Source organism: Mobula hypostoma, chromosome 6 (genome assembly GCF_963921235.1).
Source record: "Mobula hypostoma chromosome 6, sMobHyp1.1, whole genome shotgun sequence".
NCBI classification, from domain to species: domain Eukaryota; kingdom Metazoa; phylum Chordata; class Chondrichthyes; order Myliobatiformes; family Myliobatidae; genus Mobula; species Mobula hypostoma.
The window spans coordinates 190,459,226-190,473,095 of NC_086102.1; the positions used below are offsets into that span (position 1 = coordinate 190,459,226).

Genomic DNA, 13,870 nt, shown 5'->3' on the forward strand with positions numbered 1-13,870 from the left:
TGTCAACAAACTCAAGCTATTGCAAAGGTATTCAGAAACTGAGAGTAACAGAAAACAAATGAGATGATTTACTCAAAGGTCAATTTTGAATCAAAATAGAGAAATAATGCCATTCGTTCACATTTCGGCACAATGGAACTCCCGAGCTGCAACATAAAACCAATTGCAACACAACTGAGTCTAATCGAGTGCCGAAGGGCCTGTACTGTACTGTGGTATTCTAGTGTGTAGTCCAATTGTTTTAATGGTGATAGAATCAATTTACAGTGCTTCAGATCAGATCAGAGGACATAGGTTCACATTCCCAGTCTTTATCCACCAATTTTCAAGTAAATTTTGCCACAGTACCGTGTAAAAATCTCAGGCACATATGCAGTTCTCCCTCTCTAGCCCTTGACCTTTCCCACCTGGCTTCACCTATCACCCTCCAGCTAGCCTATTTCCCCTCCCTCCACCTTCTAATTCTGGCATCTTCCCTCTTGTTTCTCAGTCCCAAAGAAGGGACTCAGCCTGAAACCTCGATTATCTATTCATTTCCGTAGATGCTGACTGACTTGCTGAGTTCCACCAGCATTTTGTGTGTGTTGCTTTATGTGTACCTAAGAATTTTGTAGTAATTTTATGTATTGTGTTGTACTGCTGCTCTTCTGCAAAAAAAGCAAATTTCATGACATATGTGAGTAATGATAAACGTAATTCTGTTATAGGTCTCTATTGTGGATTGAGAGTGGGAAGGGGGGCAGGGAGAGGGAATCACGGTTGGGAAATTGGGAAGGGAGGGGGGCGGGAGCAGGATGCACCAGAGAGACATTCGGTGATGATCAATAAACCAATTGTTTGAAAAACAAATAATCTTGTCTGATGTCTGGTGTCTCAGGGCTGGGTGTGTCTGGCTCTCATTATCTACTACCTGTCCAACATTCCTCCCATAGCGATCTACCCTCTGTGATACAAGAGGCAGAGCTTCAGACTGTTGGGGCATATTCTGGATGATTAGGTTGTACCTCAGCAGGACTGGGATCTGTGTGGAATGGTTCACTTGTTTCACTGAGGAGCAATTAGACTCATTTGGAAGCTGCAAAAGATGTGACTGTGGGATGTCCTTGAGTCATGGGCATTTGGGAATACAACTTAGGCTATTATTGTGGAGTTCTTCAGCAAACTTTACACAGTTCTTCTCACAGTCCACTTAACACTTGCCATTACAGTTGTGAAGGCAAGAGTATAAGCTGTAATCTTTGACTCTTTCAAGTCCACTTTAGCTTTTTGCTGCCATCAAAGGGAAGTCCTAGGTTTTTGTCAATGTTCGCTAACACTACATTGTTTATAGACATCCTGCAGGCGTCTTTGGTATTCATATTCTAAAAGCAGAGGTTTGCAATGAATCAGTCACCAAACTCATACTCGAGACAGCTCAGTCCTGGCCGGACCCCAGCAAGTTCGAGGAGCTGCTCAGAAAGCTGTTCACACCAGGATGAAGAATGTGAGGGTCAGGCCATGGACCACCTTAATGGTCTTCTGAGCGCATCTGTTCTTTAATATTTTGTCAACAGTTCTTAAAATTAATAAGGAAATAGATAACAATGAAACATTAGCTGAAATTCATTAAAGTATTGAAAGTCATGACAGGGACCAGCCTAGAGTGAAACGGGTCAGTTGTGATGGTATCTACCTTTGAGCCCATCTACATAGAGCATTGTTGCAGGAAAACAGCATCCACCCGAAACACTCTTCTCACTACTGCCATCAGGAAGTAGGCACAAGAGTCTCAAGACTCACCGGCACCAGGTTCAGGAACAGTTGTTAATCCTCAACCATCAGACTCTTGAACCAGAGGGAATAACTTCACTTGCCCCATCACTGAACTGTCCTCACAACTAATGGAATCACTTTCAAAGAATCTTCACTTCATGTTCTTGATATTTATTGTTTATTTATTTATTTTTGTCTTTGGCACACTGCTTGAACCCCAAAGCTGGTGCGGTCTTTCATTGATTTTATTATGACTATTATTATATCATAGATTTATTGAGTATACCTGCAGAAAATGTATCTCAGGGTTGTATATGGTGACATATACGTACTCAGATAATAAACTTAATTTGAATTATGTTCTATACTTCCACACTGCTTTGTACAGAGTAGGGCACATATATAAAGGAGGAGGAGGAGAAGATGGCGGCGCGACGCAGCGCGCGCGGCCACTCTGGTGATGATGTCTGTTATTTGTCAAGTAGGGGACCGTGCACAATCCTGATTTGATGGAGATGGACGTGAGAGTACGGAGGAACATCTGGAGAAACTTCTGAAATGCCTGCTTCACTGCCACTGCTACTGTGTGGTAACCGGAATCTCCGGAGCAGAAGGCCCCGAATCCTCGGCTTTGCTTGTTTCAGCGGCCGGGATGAAATCGAAGGCTCTCGGCGGAGGATTGCCCTCGGGAGGCTGTATCTGAGGGGCTGGTCGGAGGTTCGAAGTTTTCGGGCAGGCAGACTCTGTGTTGGCTGTGGTCGGGTGCTTCCAATGCATCGACAGTTGTCGGTGACTGGAGGTTTATGGCAGGGAGTTTCTCCCTTTTGCTGCCTGCTATCGGGGACTCGGGAGTCGATCGGGACTTTGAGACATTTTTTTTTACCATGCCCACGGTCTGTTCTTTTTCAAATTATGGTATTGCTTTGCACTGCTGTAACTACATGTTATAATTATGTGGTTCTGTCAGTGTTAGTCTTTGGTTTGCTCTGTTTTTCTGTGATATCACTCTGGAGGAACATTGTATCATTTCTTAATGCATGCATGCATTTCTAAATGACAATAAACGAGGACTGAGTGTTCTCATAATCTAAAACAGATAGAGCCGCCAGTTCTCTGGTAATCTGCTGGCCACAATTAGCATAAGTTAGCTCAAGTGGTCTTTACCGTTACATTGAATCTTAAGATTGAAATAGACATTTAAATTTTATATGCATGAGAAAATTCCATACAAATATACATACATGATATCACGGAAACCATTCCACCCATAGCTATATTTTCCGAGTAATATAAGAATACTTGGATATATGGTCACAACTCTTGGGTAAGGATATAAAATGCACTCCAGGATCTCTCAGGCCCTTTATTGGAAGATTTTCACAGAGATATCAATGAATCACATAATGCAGGGTTACTGATTCACAGTTCACAGGCTTTGCTGCTGCCACTGAGACCTGTCCATATTGATTACCCACTGTAGTGTAATTCCAGTAATAACAGATGGAACTATCAGAGCGCACATCACATAGTCATATTGCAATCTGAAGTCACCCTATACCCGTCTGTTATCACAAGACCAATCCTCGGGCCTGGTGGTGCACTTAAGTCAATATCGTTTATGTGTGTAAGTCCAATATTTGCATCTCAGTAAGTAAGGATTCTAGCTTATTCTCTCAAACTTGGGGCACCATTATACTGAGGCTGTACAATTTGGTTCCTTGCAGCCAGTCTAAACTTACAGACATTATTTCTTAAATACAAGAGATTGTGCTGCTGCTGGAAATCCAGAGCAAAATACACAAAATGCTGGAGGAACTCAGCAGGCCAGGTAGCACCTTTGGAAATGAATGAATGGTCAACATTTCAGGCTGAGACTGTTCTTCAGGGAGCAGAAAGGGGGAAGAAGCCAGAGTAAAAAGGTGGGGGTGGGGAGGGGAAGGTGACTGGCTAGAGGGAGAAAGGTGAAGCCAGGTAGGTGGGAAAGATAAAGGGCTGGAGATGAAGGAATCTGATAGGAGAGGAGAGTGGACTGTAGGAAAAAGCGGAGAAGTTAGGGGACCCAGGAGAGGAGATAGGCAGGTGAGAGGCCAGAATGATGAATAGAAGAAGAGGCAAGGGGGAAGGAAGAATATTTTTACTGGAAGGAAAGAAATGATATTCATGCCTTTAGGCTGGAGGCTTCCCAGATGGAATATAAGGATGGCCTCATCATGGTACAAGATGGACTGACATGTGGTAACAAGAATGGGGTACCAGACAGAATATGAGGTGTTTCTCCTCCACCCTGAGGGCGGTCTCATCATGGGACGAGAGGAGTCCAGGGACATTATTTAATTTGTTTTTATCTACACTTAGCAGGTTAGAATAAAATCTTCGTATGTTGCTCTGTTTCCTACTATTTTGAGGTAGCCAAGAAGCAGACATTTCCAGTAATATCTGCTCAGTTGTTTTGTGAACAAGGATAACGTCATGTTACGCTCTCAATTAGGAGATTCTGGTCAAAGTGTCTGTTCCTAGACAATCGTAAGGCACACATAAAACGCAGATAAAAGAGATGAATGGGAAAGCCTAATACAAGAACGTAAGAAATAGGAGCAGGAGTAGGTCATCTGGCCCATCGAGCCTGCCCCGCCATTCAATAAGATCATGGCTGATCTGTCTGTAAACTCAGCTCCATCTACCTGCCTTTTCCCCATATCCCTTAATTCCCTTACAATGTAAAAATCTGTCAAACTGTTTCTTAAATATATTTACTGAAGAAGCCTCAACTGCTTCCCTGGGCAGAGAATTCCATAGATTCACCACTCTCTGGGAAAAACAGTTTCTCCTCATCTCTGTCCTGAATAAATGGACAGTAATCTGCATTTTAGTAATGAATTTAAAATCTTGTAGAATACACTTATAATTTTATACTATTAAAGACTAATGGTTACATCATAATCATTATGTGCCGCGTTGTATGATGTAGGCGATCATGGTCTCATGACCATGATTGTTCTTGGCAAATTTTTCTTCAGAAGTGGTTTGCACTGCCTTCGTCTAACGGTTATATGACACATGAATAAGATTGTCCTTAACCACTCACTTCTACTGTGAAGCATAATTTATCATCATGCCATGGATCACATCACTTCAAAACTCAGGAAACTAATTTTCAAGTAACAACAATTTTGATTATCAATTTTTAATAAAAATCAATTTCTTAATTTTTTTCCAAATTTTTGGAGAGAATCAGTTATTACTCTGAAAATGTTGCAGTTCTGTTATATTGTTATTGCAGCAGAACATATAAAAAGCTGAGTAAAATGGATGCCTTTCAAACAGCAAAGTGCCATTCTCTCATGATTAATTGATACACAAAGCTCATTTTGCAGAGTGAAACACTAAAACAGAGTGAGGCAAAATGGATTTTTCAAGATGAAGGAGACAACCTGACACAGGTCAGAATTAATTATAAGATATTCTTAACTGTTTGAATTTACATAATTCAAATCCGTCTCAGTAGTTTTTGCATCATAATTGTCAGTTAAAAGCAATCAAATGCACCCAAATTATATAGCAGAGAACCTTTTATGGATTTCCTACAGATAAAGTTTAAAACAAAAAGCATTGAACATTTTTCCCCACTATTGTTTAAAAGGAGAAAACAAAAATCACATTTCTTACGTGCTCCTTGCAGAAGCCATACTTCAGTCTGTCAACTTGGTATTAAATGAACCACAGTTGAATTAAGTAAATGTGATAAGGCTCTATACTTTACTATCAAAGTTCCAGATCAGAAGGATTAAATTTCCTGCATGTTGCACATTTCCCGACTTCCAATTCAGTCTCCTTCCGATGACAATACAAGGTCAGTATCAGATAGGCTCATGCATCTCTGTACAGTTATTCTAATGAATTGCGACAGAATATTGGGCTTCAAAGCATTTTTGAAAATATATACCAATGATAAAATTTATCAGTTGATTTAAAAAAATAAGGCTACATGTTGAACTACTATACGAACAAAGTGTTCTAAAAATATATGGATGAGATCATAAGATACTGGAAACAAGAGAATTATGTAGAAAGTTTTCAGTTTTTTATAAATGGGTTCTATTGGGTTTCTTTTTTTTCTGGCTGCCTGTAAGGAGATGAATCTCAAGGTTGTATAAAGCTTACGTACTTCGATGATAATTTCTGTTGAACTTTGAATTTATGTTATGATATAGTTCTAGTAGTATTTATTGAATGATTCAAAATATTCCTAAGCAATTACTTAGAATTAAATTCACCACAGGTTTTTTTTTGCATTTCTTCATTTCACAGACTATCCTTTAACTCAAAAGGCAAGCAAGAAAAATAAAATGCATTCCCTGAAGATTTTGCAGAAATCTTCAAAAGTGTTTTGCCGTTGCGTTCGTCTAATGGTTATATGCCACATGAATAAGATTGTCCTTAACCACTCACTACTACTGCGAAGCATAATTTATCATCACGCCATGGATCGCATCACTTCAAAACTCTGGAAACTAATTTTCAATTAAGAGCAATTTTGATTAGCAATTTGTAATAAAAATCCATTTTTTGATTTTGCAGAAATCAAACAATATTCAATAAATTCGTCAAAATCTATTTAAATGTCGTGTGACTATATATGAAATCTAATACAGACAACTGCAAAACAATACATATAGGAAAGAGTCAGAGCTAGGACACAAAATTCCATTGTATGTATTGAAATATTTCTGGATAATCCCCTAAAATTCTCAGACTCATCATTCAAGATGTTGAGCGAATAACAATCAAAAGTTCCAGATTTTTGAAAAATATAGCTGAAGTAATGTACTAAAAGTCAGCAGAATTCTGCACAGTGTTCTAGTCAGACCTTCAAGTGCTGTATCTATATATGAGCTTCGATTCACAAAAGAAACACAGGAGGTTCTACGGGGAAGAGACACAAGACTCAATCTTTATGTCTGTGGTCTGCGTTCTAAAGATGAGCTGGAGAAACTTGGCGTTCTGGTCAGAAAGGAGATTCGTAAGAGATGATTTTACACAGAAGCATAGAAGGAAATGGGAAAAATTATTTAGATAATTATACTACTTCAACCCAAATTTGTTTTTATAAAGAAGTTAAATGTAATTAAATCCATTGGACATGGGAAAATCAAGGTAGAGGACTGAATTCTTAGAAAAGCAGTGTTGTTAAAAGATTTTGGATTCTTTTAAGAAATAATTAGATATTAAAGTGGAAATAAATCAGGAACTTTCTGGATAATGTTTAAAACACAATGATTGATAAGCCTTATGTCTATTTATCACTAAGCTCACAAAAACTTAAGAACTCAGAGAACTTTTCCATTGAATTGGGCCGAAATATGGATGGGAGGGATATGGAGGGCTATGGTCCATGATGGAAATGGGCAGTTTCGATAATTCAGCACAGAATCGATGGGCCCAAGGGCCTGTTTCTGTGCTGTTGTTTACTATGATTCCAAAACTGAGTAATATCTTTCAACACCATCTTTCATATCCAAACTCACCAATTCACCTTATGCCCTTAATTTACTGGCTTCTTACAAATTGTAAAAATGCAGGGTTTTGTAACATGTAACCTTAAAAATATACACCATTGTTAGTACTTGGTTAAAAATTAACCTTAATACTCCTACAAGACTCAGTCATGAACACTTATCTAGAAAGTGAATACTTAATCACATCGATGTCTAATAGTTCATTAATGTAACCGTCACATTTATAAATAGCTGTAGGAAAATACCTTGAAGAAATAATCTGATATTCCTCATATATAAAGTAGTAATATAGTACAGTTGCTTGATTTTTCATAGAGATTGTGCGCCCCTGTGTATGCTGAAGAATAAACAATAGAGATACAGTAATCTGATGCGCTAACTAAATTACAGCTGCCTGAAGATATGGGGAAAATACCGTTACTATAACTTGCGGTAGCGTTAAAGAGTAAAGGAGGATTATTAAAACTACAAGTCAGGATCCAACAAAATGTACTTAATAATGATGTATCAGAAATGTTGCACTCTCAGAAGTGATATCACAAATCTATCCCTAAAGCTTAATTTTCAGGTTGAGTCAATGGTGAGGAAGGCAACTGCAATATTAGCATTCATTTCAAGAGGACTAGAATATAAAAGCAAGGATGTAATGTTGAGGCTTTCTAAAACAGTGGTGAGGCCTCACTTGGAGTATTGTGAGCAGTGTTGGGCTGTTTATCTAAGAAAAGATGTGCTGACCACGGAAAGGGTTCAGAGGAGGCTCATGAAAATGATTCTGGAATTGAAATGAATGTCATATAAGGAGCATTTGATGGCTCTGGGCCTGAACTCATTGCAATTCAAAAGAATGAGGGGGGATCTCACTGAGACCTATTTAATGTTGAAAGGCCTCGATAGAGAGGATATGGAGAGGATGTGTCCTATGGTGGGAAAGCCTAGGACACAGACTCGGAATAGAGGGACATCCATTTAGAATGGAGATGAGGAGGAATTCCTTTAGCCAAAAAATGGTGAACCCGAGGAATCAGCTGCCACAGGCAGCTGTGGAAGCCAAGTCAACGGATATATTTAAGGCAGAGGTTGATAGATTTCTTGATTAATCAGTGCATGAAGGGATATGGGAAGAAGGCAAGACATTGGGTCTGAGAGAAAAAATAGATCAGATAGGATGAACTGATGAAGCAGACTTGATAGGCCAAATGGCCAAATTCTGTTCCTATATCTTATGGTCTTATGATTGAATTTGCGTGGTCAATATCATTCATTCTCAATATTCTTGTCCTGTATAGATATCATGAAATAGCTGAAGGGCAGCCTAACTCACGATATACAGTCACAAAACAACACACAGGAAACTAAATCATTTGGATTTAGCTTAGGGTAAGTATTTTTTTCCATGTGGTGAGTACATGGAATGGGGTGCTGGCGACAGTGGTGGAGGCGGATACGATAAGGTCTTTTAAGAGACTCCTGGAAAGGTACACGGAGCTCAGAAATATAGTGGGCTATGGGTAACCCTAGGTAACTTCTAAGGTAAGTACATATTCGGCACAGCTTTGTGGCCGAAGGGCCTGTATTGTGCTGTAGGTTTTCAATGTTTCTATGAAAATAAAAAAAAATTAGTTCTGTACAATTGTTTAAAAATAATTAGTGATGAGTACCAAAATGATAATTATAACTCAGAACACAGAAGGTCTTAAATGTGAACATGGACACAGGGACTCCCAGGAATCAGTAAGGGTCAAAGAATGTAATTTACTATAATACGAACTCTGCTTTGCAAATGAAGATTGTGTTACAGAACGTGATCTTGAGGGGCCAGTATGAGATACCAACCATTAGTGAAGATAAGATCATGTTTGTGTGATGATTGATGAAGGGATTGCTGGTGAATGTCATGAGCCCATCGTATTGAATGAATCATCTAAAAGTAGGTCTTCAAGGAATCCTCACAAACAGGAAGAAAAAGCAATACAAACAAGAGAAAATCTGCAGATGCTGGAAATCCAAACAACACACAGAAATGCTGCAGGAACTCAGCAGGTCGGGCAGCATCTGTGAAAAAGTGTAAACCGTCGATGTTTTGGGCTGAGATCCTTCATCAAGACTAGAGAAAAAAGATGAGAAGAAAGAGTGTGGGGGGAGGAGAGGGTGAAACACAAGGCGATAGGTGAAACTGAGGGGGAGGGGTGAAGTAAAGAGCTGCGAATTGAATGGTGAAAGAGATACAGGACTGGAGAGGGGGGAATCTGATAGGAGAGGACAAAAGACCATGGAAGGAAGAAAAGGCAGGGGTGGGGGGAGCACCAGAGAGAGTTGAAGGGCAGGTAAGGAGATAAGGTGAGAGAGGGAACGGGAAATGGGGAATGGGGGCATTACCAGAAGTTCGAGAGATTGATGTTCATGCACTCAGTTTGGAGGCTACCCAGATGGACTATAAGGTGTGGCTTCATCGTGACAGTAGAGGATGCCTTGGACTGGCGTGTCAGAATGGGAATGGGAAGTGGAATTAAAATGGGTGGCCACTGGGAGATCCCACTTCTATGGTGGGCAGAGGGTGGTGCTTGGCGAAGTGCATTCCCAACCTATGTTGGGTCTCATCAATAAACAGGAGGTCACACCAGCATCACTGGACCCCAACAGATTCTCAGGTGAAGTGTCACCTCACCTGGAAGGACCATTCGGGGCCCTGAATGGGAGGAGGTGTAGGGGCAGGTGTAGCATCATTCAGGGCCCCCAAACTGTCCTTCCAGGTGAGGTGACACTTCACCTGTGAGTCTGTTGGGGTCATCTACTGTATTTGGTCCTCCTGGTGTGGCCTCCTGTATATTGGTGAAACTTGACGCAGATTGAGAAATGGCTTCACTGAGCACCTACGCTCTGTCCACCAGTAAAAGTGGGATCTCCCAGTGGCCACCCATTTTAATTCCACTTCTCATTCCCATTCTGACATGTCAGTCCATGGCCTCCTCTACTGTCGCGATAAGGGCACACTTGGGTTGAAAGAACACCACCTTATATTCCGTCTGGGTAGTCTCCAACCTGATGGCATGAACGTTGATCTTGAGAACTTCTGGTAATGTCCCCCACCCTGTCACCATTTCCCATCCCCTTTTCCCTCTCTCACCTTATCTCCTTACCTGCCTATCACCTCCCTCTGGAGATTCTCCCCCTTTTCTTTCTTCCAAGGCCTTCTGTACTCTCCTATCACATTCCTCCTTCTCCCACCCTGTATCTCTTTCACCTATCAATTTCCAAGCATGTTCCCACACCCACATCCCCCCCCCACTGGTTTCACCCATCACCTTGTGGTTCTTTGTCCCCTCCCCACACCTTCTTACTCTGACTCATCTTTTTCTCTCCAGTCCTGATGAAAGGTCTTGGCCCAACATCTCTTTTCCAGAAAAGGTATTAACAATTTTACCAGTGTGATTTAAATTCACTTAAATGTTTTTCCTCAACTCAGCAAGTGAAGAAACAGATATTCACTTTTTTATAGGCATCCGTTGGTCTCGTGAGAAGGTTGGAAGGTTTCCAGGGCGCAAGCCTGGGCAAGGTTGTATGGAAGACCGGCAGTTGTCCATGCTGCAAGTCTCCCCTCTCCACGCCACCGATGTTGTCCAAGGGAAGGACACGAAGGCTGATACAGCTTGGCACTGGTGTCGTCGCAGAGCAATGTGTTGTGAAGTGCCTTGCTCAAGGACACAACACACTGCCTCAGCTAAGGCTCAAACTAGCGACCTTCAGATCACTAGACCGACGCCTTAACTACTAGGCCATATTATTAATAGTCATAGTCGTACCTTATTGATCCCGGGGGAAATTGGTTTTTGTTACAGTTGCACCATAAATAATAAATAGTAATAGAACCATAAATAGTTAAATAGTAGTATGTAAATTATGCCAGTAAATTATGAAATAAGTCCAGGACCAGCCTATCGGCTCGGGGTGTCTGACCCTCCAAGGGAGGAGTTGTAAAGTTTGACGGCCACAGGCAGGAATGACTTCCTATGACGCTCTGTGCTGCATCTCGGAGGAATGTGTCTCTGGCTGAATGTACTCCCGTGCCCACCCAGTACATTATGTAGTGGATGGGAGACATTGACCAAGATGGCATGCAACTTGGACAGCATCCTCTTTTCAGACACCACCGTCAGAGAGTCCAGTTCCATCCCCACAACATCACTGGCCTTACGAATGAGATTGTTGATTCTGTTGGTGTCTGCTACCCTCAGCCTGCTGCCCCAGCACACAACAGCAAACATGATAGCACTGGGCACCACAGACTTGTAGAACATCCTCAGCATCGTCCGGCAGCTGTTAAAGGACCTCAGTCTCCTCAGGAAATAGAGACGGCTCTGACCCTTCTTGTAGACAGCCTCAGTGTTCTTTGACCAGTCCAGTTTATTGTCAATTCGGATCCCCAGGTATCTGTAATCCTCCACCATATCCACACTGACCCCCTGGATTGAAACAGGGGTCACCGGTACCTTAGCTCTTCTCAGGTCTACCACCAGCTCCTTAGTCTTTTTCACATTAAGCTGCACTTTTTCACATTAATATGCACTACATGAGATATTTTCCAAACTATTGACAGAGTTTCTCCCTGTTGCTGCCGGCTATTGGGGACTCAGGAGTTGATCGGGACTTTAAGACTTTTTTTTTACCGTGCCCATGGTCTGCTCTTTATCAAATTATGGTATTGCTTTGCACTGCTGTAACTATATGTTGTAATTATGTGGTTCTATCAGTGTTAAGTCTTTGGTTTGTCCTGTTTTTCTGTGATATCACTGTGGAGGAATATTGCATCATTTCTTAATGTATGCATGCATTTCTAAATGACAATAAACGAGGACAGAGTGTCCTCATAATCTAATCTAATTTCTGTCATAGTTTGTTAGTGAAGAGTTGTGCATTGTTAAAAAGTGAAAAGCATGCAAAGTCACATCTTTGTAGCAATAAAGTTGCCTTGAATGAGAAGGTGATAATGTAGTTGCAGTTTACCTGTTCATTTGCTTGGTTCTGATATTTTAAACTTTGCCAGTCAGAGAGATTCCCAGGAGATGACTCACTCAAATGCCACAGTTCAACGTAATTTTCATGTGGAATTGTATTAACTACACACTCAGAATCCATTTTCAAATCTTTCTACAATTAAACGAATCAGACAAAAATGTTATAAGAACAAAGAAATGCATTCTAAAGATAATGTTGCACAGCTATTAAAGAAACAGTGCATAAATGCCTTGAAAGATTTTGAAACATACAGTATATCCATTTTGGATATACAGTATTATTTGGCAAAATGAAGTGCAACAAAAGAAATAAGTTCTTGCCTCTTGAAATACTGATGGAAAATTAGGGTTTGTAATCTTCAGTAGTTTGTGAATGAATTACACATTATCCTATCCGTACACCTGTACATCTACTCGTTAATATCTAATCAGCCAACCATGTAGCAGCAACTCGATGCATAAAAGCATGCAGACATGGGCAAGAGGTTCAGTGGTTGTTCAGACCAAACTCCAGAATGGGAAAGAAATGTGATCTAAGTGACTTTGGCTGTTGAATGATTGTTGGTGCCAGTTGGGGTGGCTTAAGTATGCCAGAAACGGCTGATCTCCTGGGGTTTTCACACACCACGTTCTTTGGAGTTTACACAGAATGGTGCAAGAAACAAAACAAAGGAGAAGTGTTCTGGCTGCGTGGATTTTCTAGGGATATCCTGGCCTCCAACTACATCACACAATGTACATTAGCAGCTCAGTTTGCCATTGCAAACTGCTCCTGGTATGTAGAAAAGTGGTAGAATCTGTGGATGATGGTAATGGGGAGGAGGGGTAGAGGGTGAAGAAGAAGCAACTGTTGGGAATGTGGAGAGAATTTGGTAGGTTAGGATAGGATTCACATAAAAATGGATGTTTAATGGTGGGCATATCTGAGACTAAATAACTGGAATAGAGTGAACAAAGCTACTCAGCAACATCAACTATGACTCATGGCTGACCTACCCGATTATTTGTAACTGCCAAGAATAATAATTCATGTTCATATCTGTTAAATTGCAACTAAAATTATACAAAGCTGTGTGAAAGTTCCTTGTGCTTCCTGCCCGATATATTTATAAAATGTATTTATTTCACCCGTGAGAAAGTTTCAGCATCTGGACCTCTACAACTGCCATATTAATAATGTGGGTGTAAACAAAACAACATTCTTTTGACATAGAATAAAATCTGGAAGATGCTGGAAAGGTTAAAACTTCCTTTGATGCATTTGACACACTTCCATTTTATTTATTTCAGCACTTTTCTGGATCTTAGGTATTCTATTTCTACATTTAAGAAGTTGTTAGGAGATTAAAGACATTTCTGACATAGTTATAGCTGGGTACCACAGTTAAACATATTACTACACCTTCCAGAAAGGGGATCAGGTCTGTGGTCTTACTGGGCAGATAGTATCTTCTCCAAGAAAATTCATATCTTATTCCAGGTTCATTATGCCAAAGGCATTTTTTGGAATAACATCATACTTAAAGATTCAGGGAGTCATAGAACACTACAGCACAGAAACAGACCCTTCAAGCTCATCTAGTCCATGCC

The 13,870-nt window shown here is 40.6% G+C and overlaps 1 protein-coding gene across 12 annotated transcripts in view; it reads right to left on the reverse strand.

Annotated features, from left to right (window-relative positions):
- nckap5l (NCK-associated protein 5-like) overlaps nucleotides 1-13,870 on the reverse strand; it is an 890,431-nt gene that overhangs the window by 126,499 nt on the left and 750,062 nt on the right. For all 12 annotated transcript variants that reach the window (XM_063052487.1, XM_063052484.1, XM_063052488.1 and 9 more), the window contains one exon: nucleotides 12,270-12,413. In XM_063052487.1, the coding sequence (XP_062908557.1) occupies nucleotides 12,270-12,413 (144 nt within the window). The remainder of the gene's footprint in view (nucleotides 1-12,269; nucleotides 12,414-13,870) is intronic.